At 43.9% G+C, this 17,877-nt stretch overlaps 1 protein-coding gene across 2 annotated transcripts in view; it reads left to right on the forward strand.

Annotated features, from left to right (window-relative positions):
* The first annotated feature begins 315 nt into the window (after nt 1–315).
* LOC126987523 (uncharacterized) overlaps nt 316–17,877 on the forward strand; it is a 128,437-nt gene continuing 110,875 nt past the window's right edge. For both annotated transcript variants that reach the window (XM_050844516.1, XM_050844517.1), the window contains exon 1: nt 316–556. In XM_050844516.1, the coding sequence (XP_050700473.1) occupies nt 418–556 (139 nt within the window). In that variant the 5' untranslated portion in view covers nt 316–417. The remainder of the gene's footprint in view (nt 557–17,877) is intronic.

Genomic DNA, 17,877 nt, shown 5'->3' on the forward strand with positions numbered 1-17,877 from the left:
CCGGTATTTTCAAGAGGATCTAAAACCCTTCCTTGACCCAGCCCCCTTAATCCAGCCCCTTCACCGATCCCCCCAACCATCCCGCCCCGCCCTCACCTGTCACGTTACGTGTACTGTACTCCGCCCATCGCCAAGCATGTACGCACGCAAGCATAAATACACACGCTGACACACAGACGTATACACGCATGTCATAGTGGCACTGTGAGCGGAGGAATGGGAGGGCCATGGTGAGGGGGGGAGGCACGATGGGGGGGAGTGCCGTGCGCGTGTGTGTGTGTATGTGTGTTTGTCTGAGTGTGTGTGTGTGTGTGTGGCTCAGGCCGTTCAGTGTGCCGCGAGCCTCCGTAGCGTGCGGGTGTAGTTGCGCGTGTTGTGTTGTATCGATCGTCGGTCATGGCGAGGTCTATCTAACATATGGTAGCTCTGCCGTGTCCTACCGTGGCCCCAGGCAGCGTGAACATGGTGGCGTGGGCGCTATGGACGCTTCTACTCCTAAGCGGGCTGGTCCACGCCCACGCCAGCGGTCTGGACGGAGGACGAAGGTTCAGTGGCGGTGAGTACCTTGCGATCAGCGGGAGGTGCCAGCCAGTCAGCCTTATCACGGCGCCCCGGCACTCCCACTCACTCTCTTCCTCTCTCCCTCTCACTCTTCCTTTATACACTTATCACCCCGCCCCTCCTGTTCCCCGCTTTCCTCTATCTCTCTCCCACGCATCCTTCACCGCCCTTACGCCCACGCAAACAGGTGTGTGTGTGTGTGTGTGTGTGTGTGTGTGTGTGTGTGTGTGTGTGTGTGTGTGTGTGTGTGTGTGTGTGTGTAGGTACTTTAGCTGCTTCCGAGATGTGTTCGCTACGGCAGGAACGTTCTCTCTCTAACTCGCTCTTTATCTCTCGTTCTCTCACTCCCCTCCCTCTCTTTCCTACTCCCTCCTGACAACACGTTTCCGCCCGCCGCCACCACCACCTGCACGTCTCTCCCTCTCTCCCTCTCGTTTCCTCTCCCTGCAATCTTCCCTTAACTTTTCGAGAGAGAGAGAGAGAGAGAGAGAGAGAGAGAGAGAGAGAGAGAGAGAGAGAGAGAGAGAGACTTGGCAGGGGAAACACACGAAAGGTTGACCCAGCGAGCCTTTCCTGACCTTCACGTTTTCGAGTCAAGGTGGACCGTGAGTGTTGTTGTTGTTGTTCCCCTCACACTCAAAGGCTGTGGCAGAGCGAAACGTAATCACTCTGAGCCACGCGTAACGGTAAGCCATCACGAAACACCTGCGACGGACACACACACACACACACACACACACACACACACACACACACACACACAAACACAAACAGACGTTGCCAGATCTTCCAGCAACTTCAGCACACACTCCAGAAGAAGATATAGAGGCAGAAAGCGACAAAGCGGCGTTATAATCGTAGACACAGAGGAAGGCGATAAAAAGAAAGAGCACACGTCTCTTAATTGCTCACAGGTGACCATTAGGTTCCATTGAGATAAATTTTACGACTTTTTTTACGAACCCCGCCGGTGATTTTCCTCAGATGGTGACTCCTGCAGGGGGCTGGTGAGGCAGAGCGGGGCGGGGTCACAGCAGGGCGGGGCGAGATCGGGCGGGGCAAGGAGTAGGAGCGGGGCGGGGGGAGGGTAGGTAAAGGAAGAGAAGGAAAGAGAAAGCATGGGATGGGAGGGGAAGGGAGGGGAGAAGAGACGAGGGGATGGGATGGGATAGGATGAAATGGGATGAGATAGGAAGGGAAAGGAAAAATGGAACGGGAATGGAAGGTTAGGAAAGAGAAGGGAAGGGAATGGACGGGAAGGGAAGGGAAGGGAAGAGACAAAAGTGGATGGGACGGGATGTAATAGGAAGGGAAGGAAATGAACGGAAAGGGATGGGAAAGGAATGGTGGAGCGAAATGGCGACATAAGTTGTTAATGAGAGAGAGAGAGAGAGAGAGAGAGAGAGAGAGAGAGAGAGAGAGAGAGAGAGAGAGAGAGAGAGAGAGAGAGAGAGAGAGACGCATGCCCGAAGCCCAGGATAGGTAAGGGCAAGATAAAGAGAATCCATTATCTTTACCTTAAGTAAGGGTAGGTCATGGGTGAAACCGAAGCCCTGTGGTCATTGAGACTGTGTGCGTGTGTGCGTGTAGGTGAGTGGGTGGATGTGTGGGTGTCAGTGTACACCTCTACGTGGGGAAAGGAAGGTGAGAAGCTGTTGCAATAATAATAATAATAATAATAACATAAAATACACAATAAGCCGACAGCAGACCCTTGTATCCACTCTCACACCTTCCCTGACCCAACCTGAAGCTGCCATATGGGAGGGCGTGCCGGGCGGGGAGAGTGACGCGGCAGCATGGCGGAACATGACCGGTGCGCGAACATATATATTAAAGGGACAGGCCGAGTTTCGCTGCCTATTGGAGTCCTACTTCCTAGTTACAAAATCATTCAGGCTACTAAGTTACAAAGATCAGGTAACCAAGCTATAAAAAATCTTTCAGGCTGCCAAGTTATAAAAATCATTCGTTACAAAGTTAACAGGATTCGTCGAAATTATCAAGTCAGAGAAATCACCCGAGTTAGCACAGAAGTTATCCACATTGCCAAGTATTACAGGGAAGGCATTCAGGTCACTCAGTGGGGCCCCGGCACATGCTATCAGAGTTGTGCAATCGATCCGGTCGCTACTTAATTTTTTTTTGCCGTAAAGGATTCACTATACGACCGAAAACACACGAAGAAACTCGCCCGTCAAAGATGCTGCTCTCACGACAGAGATACAAGAAAACAATAATATGACATCAATCAATTTCAAAAAGAGTGATACGGCCATCCTGAAAAAAAGTTGAAGTCGTAGAAAGGCATAAATAGAAAAAGGAAGGATGAAAATTCCGAAGTTTACTAGGGAAAGCGATGAAAGACCAAAGGTATCTATTACAAAGGTAGGAAGGAACATACATAGAAAGAAGGATGGTTCAGATTATACAGAAGAATGGGAAGAAGGATCAAAGAGACTGGTTACAAAGGAGGCACAAAGATTATCGCAGTCACAACGCATTCGCCCGGGTTAGTGATATAGGAAGACTAGTAATGAGAAGTATATTACAGAGAGGGACGAGAGGGAGACCGAGGAAGAAGAGGATGATTATATAAAGGAAAACAAAGACAAAAACATCAGTGAAAGAAACACTATAAAAGGCACCACAGTGGAGGCGCCTCATCCACAACAACGATCTTATTGAGCATGGGATGATATTGTTGAAAAATATACAAAACGTCACATCAGTCTTTTGGAGCACAAACATACTGTCCAATCGACCCTTCTACCAAATAGCAAATTAACTACCCTATATGCAGCTATTAAGCAATCTTCTTGTTTATCCAAGTTTCAAAACATTCATCTGGTTATCAGTTTAATTAATCCGTCCACCGAGGTAACAAATTACAAACGTTATGTCACAAAGTTACACCAGTCACCCGCGTCATCTGTTTATACCACAGCCATGTTACTAAGTTCAGAAAAATGCGTTTATGTCGCCGTGTTTTAATACAATCTCTCACGTTACTAAATTATACCAGAATCGCCAGCTATGTTTCAAACAGATTATTTATGTTACCAGGTCAACATACCTTTACTTGCGTTATTAAGATATACCCCAATCATATTACAGGTTACATAGAAAGCATTATGTCATCATGTCATACTACAATCACTTACGTTATCTAAGTATACCAGATAGATTTCAAAAGAGTATTTAAGTTACAACGACATGCCACTGTTACTCTATTAATATATATACCGCAATCAAGTTACTAAGTTTAAAAGACATCACGTGTTTTCCTTTGGTTTTTCCCTCCAGCTATGTCCTTTACTACAAAAAAAGGTCACCAAGTTTTACCGCAGTCACCCACTCTGTATTCACGCCACAGTCACCAGCAAGGTCACCAAAGTTCCCTTCATTACCCAAGGCGAGGGCGGAGAGGTGGGGGGGGAGGGGGGGACGTCAATTTAACAGCTGGGTGTGCCGTGAGTCAGGTGTTTCCCTAAGCCACCTGCAGTCACACACACACACACACACACACACACACACACACACACACACACACACACACACACACACACTGCAATCCCTTCCACCGCATCTGCTTCGTTGAGGAAGGCATAAAAAAGCAAAGAAACTCCAAACGCCTCGTAACGTCTTCAAGCAGTTGTAATGTTATGGAAGGTTATGGGAACATGTTGGCATTGGTCTCCTTAACATTTAATAGAAACGACCGGGAACCATCCACTCCATTAACCCGCTAGCTACAGGGATCATGTTTCTTAAAGGCCCTTCTAAGCGAGAAAAAATAGAAAAAATCATCACTCACGCAAACCATTTCATCATATATATCAACGCATTTGTGATCAGTTTATGCATCATCTATTTTGGGGGGTTTATATCATGGCAAAAATGTGGCCCGTCGCTGGTACACGGTAAAGCCACAAATTTGGCCCGTCGCTGCTACCGGGTTAAGGATGTCAAGAAAGGACAGAGCAACCCAGACAAACAAAACATATATATACATCGTGCCGGTATTATGTATGCACAAACTTATGTATCCAGGCATGTATGTGTGTGAACAAACCAATTTTCCCCCGTTCCTAATTTTCTTGGTTATTACTGTCCCTCGTGACCCTCGCTAATCCCACAGTTCCAAACGTATCCATCACACTCGTATTGTATGTATGTGTGTATGTATGAATGTATGCATGTATGTAGGTAGGTAGTTAAGTGGTGTATGTGTGTATGTGTGTGTGTGTGTAGCAGCTGAGCTAAGCAAGGCTGCAGCGGATATTAATTTCCTTCTTCAGTTAGACGTCGTTTCCACACCATGAAATGACTAAATTATGAATGCGCAGCCCTCCTCCTCCTCCTCCTCCTCCTCCTCCTCCTCCTCCTCCTCCTCCTCCTCTTCCTCCTCTTCCTTCTCCTCCAGCTGCGGCATCTCATTCTCTTCCTCCTACTGCTTCTCCTCCTCTCGTTTCTTTTGATACTTTCCTCCTCCTCCTCCTCCTCCTCTTTCTCCTCCTCCTCTTCCTCCTCCATCTCGACTTTCTTCTCCTTCTCATCTTTCCCTTTACCTTTATCGTCTCTTAACTCTTCTCTTCATCTTTCTTCTTATATTTCAAACCTATTCTTATTAATTTCCTTTCTTTTTTATTTTTATTTTCCATTTTCTTCTTGTAATCTTTTGTTTTCTTTTTCGAGTTTTCTTATTCTGTTTCGCCTCCTCCTGTTACTCCTCCTCCTCCTTTTCTCTCTCCTCCTCTTCCTCCTCCATCTCCTCCTCCTCCACCTCCACCTCTTCACCCTCTTCCCTCCATAATCCCTCATCTACCTAAGAGGAGGGCCAGCACTTCTAAGGCTTTACCTCCTCTTCCTCCTCCTCCTCCTCCTCCTCCTCCTCCTCCTCCTCCTCCTCCTCCTCCTAATTATTCTCTATCTCCCCATTGTCACCATCATCCCACGTCGCCATTATCTCTCTCTCTCTCTCTCTCTCTCTCTCTCTCTCTCTCCACACCTTTCAACCCTTGCGCCACAGAATAAGGCAAAAGAGAGAGAGAGAGAGAGAGAGAGAGAGAGAGAGAGAGAGAGAGAAAGAGAGAGAGATAGGAAAGTTTATGAATTCTCAACGAAGTAAGAGAGGAATAAGACGAGATGGAAGAGGAAGAAATATAAAGTTGGAGATGAAGAAGAGGAGGAGGAGGAGGAGGAGGAGGAGGAGGAGGAGAAAAAGAAAAGTAAGTAATTTCCCATAAAGACTTGCAGATGAAAGACTCCATTCCTCTCCTCCTCCTCCTCCTCTTCCTCCTCCTCCTCTTCCTCCTCCTCCTCTTCCTCCTCCTCCTCCTTCTCTTCCACCTCCACCTTCTCCTCCTCCTTCCTCCTTTATTATTCCTCTGATCAAACATTCTCTGCTCTTCCTTTCTAACTTTCCTCCATAACTTAATTTCATCTTTGTTTCTTTCCTTTATCCTTCTTTCTCCTTTCTTTCCATTTCCATTTTCAGTTTTCCCTCCCTCTTCATTTTCTTCTCTACCTTCCTTCTCTTATGTTGCTGTTTCTCCCCTTTTCTTTCATTCGTTTATTCTTTCTCTCCTTCCGTTTACCTTCTTCTTCTTCTCCAGTTATGTTTCCCCTTCCTCACCGCCTCCATTTTCCGCTGTACTGACCTCAATAAATTTTCCTCTATTCCTTTTCGCAACTCCTCAGCCTCGCCTCAGGTTTAACATAAGATATTTACATTCCTGTCTTCATTTCCTTCCTCCTCTTCTCTCTCAGTTACCTCTCCCTCTCCCACTCCCTCTCCCTCTCCCTCTCCCTCTCTCTCTCCTTCTTAATCTTCGTTTCCATCTTCTTTTCTCTACCTCCTCATCATTCTCCGTTACATCTCTCATCTCTTCTTTTTTTCATATTTTCCGCCTCTGTCCCGTCTTTTTCTTTCCTTCATTCACCTTTTGTATAACCTCTTCTCCTCTCTTCTTTTTTTCTTCTGTATTTCCTTTTTTTTTCTATGTAGCTTATTTATGCTTTTGTTTTCACTACTGCGGCTTTTCCTCTTTCTCTCTTACTTCCCCTTCCTATCCTCCAACTCCTTGTCTTTCTCCTTTATCACTTCCTTCTCCCACTTCTTATCTTGCACTTCCTCCTCAACCTCCTTCTCCTCCAACTCCGCTTCCCCCTCCACCTAATCTTCTTCATTCGTATTCTCTCCTCTCTTTCCACCCACCCACTCCTCCTCCTCCTCCTCCTCCATTTCTCTTTTCCAACTAGTTTTTGTTATTCCTTTTGCATGTCTTTTCCTTTCCTCTTAGATTTTCCTTTTTCCCAATATTTTTTTCCCACTTCCAGGAACTAGACTCTCTCTCTCTCTCTCTCTCTCTCTCTCTCTCTCTCCACTTCTGCATTTCAAAGTCTTTTTTTTCTCTCTCTCTGCCTTACGTGCTATTTTTTTTTCCTTTTCCTTCTTTTCTCATATTCCGTTTCATCCTCGCATTCCTCCATCTTTTTTTTCTGATTTCACAACGAAGGATATTTTTTGTATATTTCCTACTTTCGTTTTCATTTTTCTTCCCTTCCTTCACTTTCCTCTGTTTTTTTTCCTTCTTTTACTTTTGCTCCTCCGCTGCCTCAATAACACTTCCCTTTCCTTGTCTGTCCTTTTCTGATATCGCGGTCACCTTCTCCCCCTTCCCTTCCTTTCCCTTCCTCACTTATTTCCTTCGTTTCTTTTCGCGCCTTCCATCCCTCGCCTCCCTTTCATTCGTTCCTCCTACTTCTTGTTAACTCTTTCCCCGTCTCCTATTTTTCACTGAACTTTGTAATTTCTCCTCACCTCCTCCTTTCCACTTCAGTATCATTTCTCTCCCTTCCACTTTCCATTCGTGTCTCTACTTTCCTTTCCCTTGTTTTCCATTTTAATTTGTTTCATCTTCATTCCTTCCTATTTATCCTTCCACCTATTTCCTCTTCGTGTTCGCTATTTCTTTCCTTTTCTGCCTCTTTCCAGTTAACGTTTTCTTTCTTTACACGCATTTTCCCTCCTATCTCTCTTTCGTGTTAGATAGTTCTCCTTTTAATTCCCATCTTCTCCCTTCTCTTCGCCTCCACGCCTTCTTCATTCCATTTCTCTTCTAATCCCAAGCTTCTTCGCACTTTCCTTCCTTTTCACGTCTCTTCCTTCCCTATTTCCCCTTCGTGTTTTTTATATTTCTCCTCTTAATTCCAGTCTTCTTCCCGCACCCCGTTCCCTTACTCTCCACGCCTCTTTCCTCCCGCTTCCCTTCGCTCCAACATGTTTACAGCGCGAGGTCCCTCCGGCTATTGCCAATATTCAGGCGCAGAGCAACACCCCAATATTTACAACTTCGATTCAGTTTTCTTATCAGACTACACGAAATGATTCTGCCCGAGGTAACAGACGTTGAGAAGGTGGGGTTTTTTTTGGGGGGAAGGGGGGTATTTCTCTCTCTCTCTCTCTCTCTCTCTCTCTCTCTCTCTCTCTCTCTCTCTCTCTCTCTCTCTCTCTCTCTCTCTCTCTCAGCCCAATTACCTGTAAACGTCTTTGAATTCAACTTGTTTGTTTTGCTTCCCACTTTTTTTGCATTATTAAAAACGTTTTCCCAATCTTTTTTTTTTCTTTTTCCATGGCGGAGAACCCCATCAACTTTTTTTTAATAACAAGGATAAATGAAAATACTGAAAAAACAACCACAACAGCAACAACAACAATGACAACAGCAATAATAACTAAAAAAACAAACCGTCAACATCTGAAATTAGTCCACTCATTCTTTTTCTCGGGTAATTTCATCTGGTTAACTGTATGGGAAGAAAAAGTTGCTGGTAGGTTGATTTTTCTATACGTGTGTTTTTAGCCGTGTGATTTGTCTTCCCAAAAGTAAATGAGCAAAACTAAAGAAATAACAACACACAAACCACCCAACAAACAAGACACCATTTAAACATACTCCCATAAACAAAGTTGCTGGTTGGTTGATTTTTCTATACGTGTGTTTTTAGCCGTGTGATTTGTCTTCCCAATAGTAAATGAGCAAAACTAAAGAAATAACAACACACAAACCACACAACAAACAAGACACCATTTAAACATACTTCCATAAACAATCCAGCAAACAAGCAGGCAAGCAATAAAGAAAACACACTAAACGTATGCTAATCTAAACAACACCACTGAAAACAAAACATCCTCTCCACCGCATAAACACGAGTAAGATAAGCCAGGAAACATCAAGCAGTAAGAGTGTTAACAAGATTCACTTTCCCGAGTTCCTCCATCACAACACCGCTTCTCTACACATCACATTATCTCCCCTCCCTCTCCCCCGTCTCCCTCCCTCCCTATCTCTGCCTATCTCTGGAGGTGTTAAAGGGCCTGTCTCGCCTCTCCTCGCGCCTCGCCCCTTATCGATCAGCATCTGTCAAGGGCGTGTTATCGCTCACCCGCAGCTCACCCACACACATGCTGCCCTTATCGCCCACTCCATGCCCCCCCCACCCCCAACCCCACCCCCTACCACCATCACCCACTCCCGAGGCTGTTATAAGGAGAGTGAGGATGAGAGGAGGAACAGGAACACAAAGGAAGAACAAACAACAGCAGACATGATGGTCCTTACGAGGCTGTTTGTGACAAGCTACACTAACTATCTAATCAAAGGTGGAAGATGAAGGACAGCAAAGGCGAAGGCATGAGGTTAAAGAATAATAAAGAAAGAAGAAAATGAAGAGGAAAGAAGAGGAAGACGGTATGCAAGGGAAGGAAGACAAGGGGTGAACGAATAACAAAGAAGAAAAAAGAAAAGGGAAAAAGGTGGATTATATATGCCTTGGGATGAACACGCCAGTAATCATCATGGTCTCCTCACCCTTTTCCTCCTCACTCTTCCCATTCAAAACACCTTAATCAAGATCTACCTTCCCCCCCTCCAACCCTCTGGCCCTAGTCTTGTGTGAGTCTCCCCATAGCAGCAGATTAGGAGAGGAAGGAAAACAACGGAAGAGAAAATGGATGACGGGGGGAAGGCAGGGAAAAAGAATGAAAGAGGAGACGTGGAAGAATAAGGAAAAATAGGAAAAAGGTTAAAGGGATGAAATAGAGATAGAAGAATGCGGATGTAAAGAAAGGAGAGAGGCCACTACCGGGTGCACCAAAAGGAAAAAAAAGAAAAAAAACACGCCGTAAACAAGCCAAAGAAAAATAATCACAAGCATTCCTGGCATTCCTATTGGCCGACTCACCCTGACCTTGAAAATCCTCTCCTCTCATTGGCTGTAAATCTCTCTTAAGGGGGAACTGAATAAAACGACGCGAGTGGGAAGAGAGAGAGGGGATAGCGAGAGGGGTGGAAAGGGAGATTGATTGATTGAGGAGGACTTAGGTATTAGAGAGAAGAGGGAAGGGAGCGAGAGGGCTATCAGGAGAAGTAGGATAAGGGAAAGGAAGAGGAGGCTGAGCTGGTAGAGAGGAGAGGAGGAAGTGACAGGCACAGCAAGGAGAAAGCGAGAGGAGAAAGCAAAATAATGGTGATGGCAGTAATGGAAAATGAAGAATGGATTGAAGGAAGAAGGAATAAATAAAAAAAAGAAAAGAAGAGGAAGAGGAAGAAAGGATTGAGGAGTAGGCAAGGAAGAGAGAGATGATAAGGCCGAAGTTATAAAGGAAGAATAAAAAGGAAAGCGAAAACAGAGAGGAAGGTAAGGAAGTGGAGGGAACAAAAGGAAGAAAAGCAATCAAGGAAGAGAAAAAAAGAATGAGGAAGTAAACGAAGGAAGAAAGAACAGGCAAGGGATAAGAAAGAGAGGAAGAGGAACTAAGATGGAATAGAAGATATGAAGAAAAACAATCATGGAAAAGATAAAGGAATACGGGAACAAAGGAGGGTATAGGAAGTCAGAGAGAACGAATGGAAAACAAGAAAACAAATAAAAGGAGATAGGAAAAAAGGAAACCATGAAAAGAGAAAGAATGCGGAAGTAAGGCAAAGAGGTAAGAGAGAAGAAAGAGAAAGAGAAAAAGAATAGATTAGGAGAGGAAGGAAAGCAAAGGAGGGTATAGGAAATCAGAGAGAACGAATGGAAAACAAGAAAACAAATAAAAGAAGAGATAGGAAGAAAGGAAACCATGAAAGAGAAAGAATGCGGAAGTAAAGAGAGGCAAGAGAAAATAAAAAGGAGAAAAATAATAGATTAGAAAAGGAATAAAGGAAAATGAAAGACAGATGGAAGAAAGGAAAATAGGATGAAAGAGGAGGTAAGGAACAAAGAAAAGTAGGAAAAAAAGATGAAAGAATGCTAGGAAGAAAAACAACCAGGAAAATACAAAAAGAGAGAGAGAGAGAGAGAGAGAGAGAGAGAGAGAGAGAGAGAGAGAGAGAGAGAGAGAGAGGAGGGTGCAAAGAGAGGAAATAAATGATAGACTAGCAGAGATGAGGGAAAGGAAAGGATGGAAGAAAAAAAATAATGATGGATGGAAGAAAGGAAAAGAAGACGCGGGAACAAAGAGGAAGGGAAGCAAAAGGATGATGATGGTGATGATGATTGTCGTGGTTAACAGAATGATATACAATTAGCAAAGCGGAGGGGAACCAAAACGAAGAAAAGGAAAAACGAAATAATGACGGATGAAAGAAAGAAAAAAATGAGGTATGAGAAAACAAAGAGAAGCGAATGGATGAAACGAACTGGAGACGAAACAAAGCAAACCCGAGGAAAAAAAAGCGTGAAAGAAAACAACACGAAGAATAAAGAAAAAAAAATGAAGTAAAAAACAAAATACGAAAAAACAGCAAACACACAAACAGGACCGGACCAACGCAGGCCACCTCACGCGTGTGGAAAAATAAATGAATAGATGTATAAATAAACATGAAAACACTCTTCAATCCCATAATTCCGCGTCAATATTAGTCCGCCAGCAGTGTGCCGCGTCGCATGAATGGGCTCGTTGGGGTGAAAGGGACCCTGCTGCTGTGGGGGGCGGGGAGGGGGAGGGAGAGAGGGGTAGGAGGGAGAGAGAGGTGCATTGAACGTAGAGATCATGATGATGGTGATGATGGTGATGATGATGGTGATGATGATGATGATGATTCACACATAAAAGGACCCAATGCTACAGGCTACATGATGACAATGACGATGATGGTGGATAGTGATATAGTAAGTGAAAGGAAGATAATGATGATGATGATGATGGTGATGGTGATGATGATGGTCGTGGTTAACAGAATGATATATAATTAGACAAGGAGATGAAGATTACGATGGGGGTGAGAGGCAGAGGCACAATGATAATGATAGTGATGATGGAGATGGTGATGGAGATTTATCTTTTTGGCCACTCTATTTAGGAGCATTAAGTAGCGGGCTTTTTTTTCAGTATTATTTTCTTTTCTTTTTACGCCCTTGCACTGTCTCCTCTGCTGTAAAAAAAAGAAGAAAAAAAAAGCTACAGAAAAAAATTAACCAGTGGAATGAATCAGTAAAAGATAAACACATTGATGGGTAGGTAAGTAGCGATAGCCCTTGCACTGTCTCCTCTGCTGTAAAAAAAGAAGAAAAAAAAGCTACAGAAAAAAAATTAAACCAGTGGAATGAATCAATACAAGATAAACACATTGATGGAGAGGTAAGCAGCGATAGCCCTTGCACTGTCTCCTCTGCTGTAAAAAAAGAAGAAAAAAAAAGCTACAGAAAAAAATAAACCAGTGGAATGAATCAGTAAAAGATAAACACATTGATGGAGAGGTAAATAACGATAGACAAGCAAGTAATTAGAAAGACATGTATAGATAGAGACAGATGGATCGATGCATTACTTACACTCCTTTGGTAATGTAAAGCGCGATGAAGAAACTAAATATATATAACTGCAAAAAGTATAAAAAAAAACCATGTACCTTAAAAATTGCGTCCCAAAAAATACATATCTTCTAAAACAACGTGATTGTGTGTGAGGGGGGGGAGGGGGGCGTGAAGGGGTGGGTGGGTGAGGAAGAGCAGGAAGGCAGCTAGATAAGAATGTCTCTCTCTCTCGTAAATGCCGCAACGAACAAAGGCAAGAAGTCGGCGTGCTTGGAAACGACGGATAATCGTTAGAGGAGAGAGAGAGAGAGAGAGAGAGAGAGAGAGAGAGAGAGAGAGAGAGAGAGAGAGAGAGAGAGAGAGAGAGAGAGAGAGAGAGAGAGAGAGAGAGAGAGAGAAATGAAGACTGACCTAGCAATATAATTTACACAAAAAATTACAAGATATAAGATGAATAACGAAGACAAGGAAACATAAAATAGGAGGATAAACGATGGAAAAGATAGAAAAAAATAAAAAAATAAATTTGAAATAAAAAAAAATAGGAGGAGGAGGAGTAGGAGGGGACGAGGCTGAAAGATAACTATTAAAAAAATGAGGAAATAATTATAGGAAACCGAACACAGAAGCAAAGTGCAATAGGAATAAAAAGGATGGAGGAAGAAGAAGGATAAGGAGGAGGAGGAGAAGGAGAAGGAGAAAAAGAAAAAGAAAAAGAGAAAGAGAAAAAGAAGAAGAGGAAGAAGAAGGAGGAGAAGGAGAAGAAGAAAAAGGAGAAGGAGAAGGAAAAGGAAAACAAGAAGAAGAATTAAAAAAAGAAGAACAAGAACAAGGTGGAGGAGGAAGAAAACCGCCAGAAGCGACAATATAAGCATGACAAAAATGAAGAGGACGAGACTTAACGAGGACTGGGATCACGTGAACACCTGCGCACACCTGGAGGGAAGAAGAAGAAGAGGAGGAGGAGGAGGAGGAACAGACAAAGTAATAAATGCAACAAAGCAACAGGCAAAAGAGAAGGGAATGGAGGATTAGAAAGAGGGGGAAGAGGAAATGAAGACGTAGAGGAGGGAAGAGGAGAAAGAGAACGAAGAAGCAGGAAAAAGAAGATGATGATGATAATTAGACGGAGGAAGAGTAGGATGAAGAGAAGGGACATTTAAGTCTAAGAAGATGAGAGAAACAAAAAGGTAAACATAAAACAGAAATATGCAAAGAAGGAAGATTAGGAGGAGACAGAGGAAGACGATTATTAGGACCTGGAACATAAGGATTAAGAAGGAAAGGAGGAAAGCAGCAGAAGAAGAAGAAGCAAGAGGAGGAGGTGGAGGAAGAGAAGCATCAGTAGGAGAAAGAGGAGGAGGAAAGGAAACAGCAGGAGGAGGAGTAGGAGGAAGGAGAAGAGGAAGAATATTACTAGGACCAGGAACATTAGGATTAGGAGGAGGAGGAGCAGCAGCAGTAGAGGCAAGAGGAGGAGGAGAAGGAGGAGGAGGAGGAGGAAGAGGAAGAGAAACAGCAGCAGGAGGAGGAGGAGCAAGAGGAGGATCAGGAGGGCCCACGAAGTTAAGTAGATGACGAGCAGGTTGTCGGCCTATAACGAGGGTCATCTGCTGGAGTATCGAGCATTCGTCAGGCAACTCCACTGATGGGATGGCGCTGGAAGGCAAGAGGAGGCGAGGGAGGCGGAGAGGAGACGGACGGAAGGGGAGATGGAGGAGGAAGGAGACCAGAATATGTAGTTGGAGGTTTGGGAGAGGGGAAAAATTATACGACGTGAAGTTAAAGAAAAAAATGGAAAGAAAATGAAAGAAGAGGACGAGGAGGGGTATGATAAGGAGGAGAAAAGAGAAGAATATGTAGTTTGAGGCATGAGAGACGGAAACGAATACGAAAACAAAACAACGCAAATATAAAGAAAATAAATGGAGGAAGAAGGGAAAGGAAGAGAATAATGAGAGGCAGGAGTTGAAGTATGATGAGGAGGAAGAAGGAGAAAAGTAGACAGAGACTGAAGAAAAGGAAAAGAGCTAAAATGAGGAGGAAAACGTGTATGAGAGAGGAAAAGAACAGGAGAAAGGAGGAGACAAAGAAGGGGGAGGGGGAAGGGGAGGGGGAGGGCGTGGATTTGAAGGAAATAAAAAAGAAAAAAAGGACGGAACATGTTAAAAGGAAAGAAAAATTGGAGACAAGCGTGGAGGAGGAGGAGGAGGAGGGATGAGAGGATGACACGCAGTTAGAGAAAAGATAAGAGGAAGAAGAGAGAACTGGAGGAAAAAGGAGAAGGCGAAGAAGGAGCTAGAGGAGTTGGAGGAGTAGGAGATGAAGGTAAACGAAAAGGAGGAGGAGGAGGAGGAGGAGGGGAGGACGAAGAGGAGGAGGAGGAGAACGTGTTCCTAACGTGTGTGGTTCAAAATGTATTCAAATGAGGCCTAGAAGCACCACCATCACCACCACCATCACCACCAATACCACCACCACCACCACCACCACCACAGAGACGTGACTGAGGCAAACACCGGAAGCTCCTGAGTGCAAGCCTTTCCTAGTTCTGCCTCGCCCTTCACCTCGTCCTTGCCCTGCTATCACCCTCTCATCCTCTCCTAAGTCCCACCTCTCGCTCTCCCTTCTGACCTCACCCTCGACCTCAACCCTGCTCCGTAACCTAACCTAACCTAACTTACAGAAGGTTACACAAAGATGGAGACAAACTAGAAAGATCTCATCGATACAACTATTTACCCACGAGCATTTGAAGCTTTTTTTATCGTACTATGCATCTGTGTTAACAATTCAAATCATCCACTATTCTTTTCGTTAGCCATTTTTTGCCTATCTCCTTCCTAAGCCTAAGTATCCATTTTAAACCCATTGCGAAGGGTGGTAATATATTTTTTATCGGTGTAAGTACTCAATCAACGTCACTCTCCTTATTCCCCTTAAGGCATTTCAATACTAAATTTGATCGCCTCTCCATCAGATCCTCGCGACACACACATTATTCCAACATTTCGTGAGGCATCAAATTTTCGCCTTTCCTGCAGGTGGGGAGAAGGATGTCTTGTGCAGGATATGCTTAGCGACAACGACGAGTGGTAGAAGAAAAAGTCCTAGTAAAAAAAATAAGGGAAAAATGTAGTCTTGAGCAAAATATGTGAAGATGAGAACGAGGTGGGGAGAGAAAGGAGAAGCTAAAATATATAGAAAGTGAGGGCTAGTTTCACCAAGTAATGAGTGTTGAAAAAGCGTGTTACGTAGAAAATGTAAAGACGTAGACTAAAAAGAGGAGAGTAGAAGGATGCGAAGGAGAGGAAAAAATAAACGGAAAGAGGAGGAAAATGAGGTAAAAACGAGAATCCTAGTATGCGATAACTCAGTAATAATAATAGTCCTAAAATAACGCCATGCAGGATATAATGAAGGCGGCAAAAAGGAGCATAAAAGGAGGCAGAATAGGGAAGAAAAAATATGTCCTACTTTGGGGAAGGCGCTTAATATTAATACGAAAAAAGTGTCGCCGTCTTGCGCGGAAATATACGGACGAAGACGAACACAAAAGAGGAGGAAAAAAAGGGAAAAAGAAATATGGAACGACAATGGAAAAATAAAATATACTTACGAAGACGAACACTACGAGGAGGAGAAAAGGGAAAAAGATGGAATGAAAAAGGAAAAAGAAAATATACGGACGAAGATGAAAACAAAGAATGAGAAAAGGGAGAAAGAAAAATGGAAGGAAAAGGAAAAAAGAAAATATACTTAAAGACGAACACTACGAAGAGGATAAAAGGGGAGAAAGAAAAATGGAAGGAAAAAGGAAAAAAGAAAATATACTTAAAGACGAACACTACGAAGAGGATAAAAGGAGATAAAGAAAAATGGAAGGAAAAAGGAAAAAGAAAATATACTGACGAAGACGAACATAAAAGGGAAAAAAGATAAATGGAATAAAACAGGAAAAAGAAAATGGGAAAAACGAGAACAAGCCAACGGGGAAAAAAGCAAGTCCTCGTATAACATCGTAAAAAAAAAATGAAATCCTACAAAAAAACAAGTCTGGTACAGGATATTTAGAGACGCCAACGGGGTGGAGGATGGGAGACAGGCGGCACTGAAGCAAAGAAAAAATAAGTCCTCGTTCAAGATAAAAATAATAATGAAAAAAAAAAAAAACCTTCCTAGACGACGCTCTCATTAGCTTAATACTTTTTTTTTCTTTGTTAGACACGAATGACGTCATGGTGGGAGGGGTCTGAGGAGGAGAGATGACACAGCTGCCCCCTCTCCTAACCCCCTTCCTCCCCTCCTACCCCTCCATCCCTTCCACGTCTCTCAATTTACAGTTTTTATCCACCTCTCACCCTTCCCTCCTCCTCTCTCCTCTTTCTCTTCTCTCCTTCTCTTCCTCCTTCCTTCCCTTCATCCCTTATTCGCCTCTGCATCTTCTCAATTCTTTCTCTTCCTTCCATTCCTCTCCTTTTCTAACAACTATTTTTTTATTCCCTCGTCTCCTTCCTCTCATTTCTTTATCTTTACTCAAGTTCTTCTCCCCTCTTCTTCATCTCCCCTCTTCTTCATCTCCCCTCTTCTTCATCTCCCCTCTTCTTCATCTCCCCTCTTCTTTATCTCCCCTCTTCTTTATCTCCCCTCTTCTTTATCTCCCCTCTTCTTCATCTCCCCTCTTCTTCATCTCCCCTCTTCATCTCCTCTTCTTCATCTCCCCTCTTCTTCATCTTGACTCTTCTTCATCTCCCCTCTTCTTCATCTCCCCTCTTCTTCATCTCCCCTCTTCTTCATCTCTCCTCTTCTTCATCTCTCCTCTTCTTCATCTCCCCTCTTCTTCATCTCCCCTCTTCTTCATCTCCCCTCTTCTTCATCTCCCCTCTTCTTCATCTCCCCTCTTCTTCATCTCCCCTCTTCTTCATCTCCCCTCTTCTTCATCTCCCCTCTTCTTCATCTCCCCTCTTCTTCATCTCCCCTCTTCTTCATTTCCCCCTTCTTCATCTCCCTCTTCTTCATCTCTCCTCTTCTTCATCTCCCCTCTTCTTCATCTCCCTCTTCTTCATCTCCCTCTTCACATTTTTCATCCTTCTTTCTTATGTTTCTCTTTCTCTACCCTCCTCCTTCCTATTTATCCTCCCTTCTCACATTCCTTATCCTTTCTTATCCCTCTCCCGTTATTCTTCTTTTTCCTATTCAGTTATACCTCTGCTCTTTACCCCCTCTTCTTCCTCAGCATCCTTCTCTTTTCCTCCTCTCCCGTCACTCTCCATCCCTTTACACTCCTTCCTCTCATCTCCCTCACTCATCCACTCTCCTCCTCCTCCTCTCTACTCCTGTCCCTTCCCTTTCCCCTAACTCTCCACCCCCTGACACTCCTTCCTCTCATCTCCCTCAATCATCCACTCTCCTCCTCCTCCTCTCTCCTCCTGTCCCTTCCCTCTCCCCTTCCTCTCCTCTCTCCATTCTTACCCCTTTCCTCCTCCACCCGCTGCGTCACGT

This window comes from Eriocheir sinensis, chromosome 65 (assembly GCF_024679095.1).
Source record: "Eriocheir sinensis breed Jianghai 21 chromosome 65, ASM2467909v1, whole genome shotgun sequence".
Classification (NCBI taxonomy): domain Eukaryota; kingdom Metazoa; phylum Arthropoda; class Malacostraca; order Decapoda; family Varunidae; genus Eriocheir; species Eriocheir sinensis.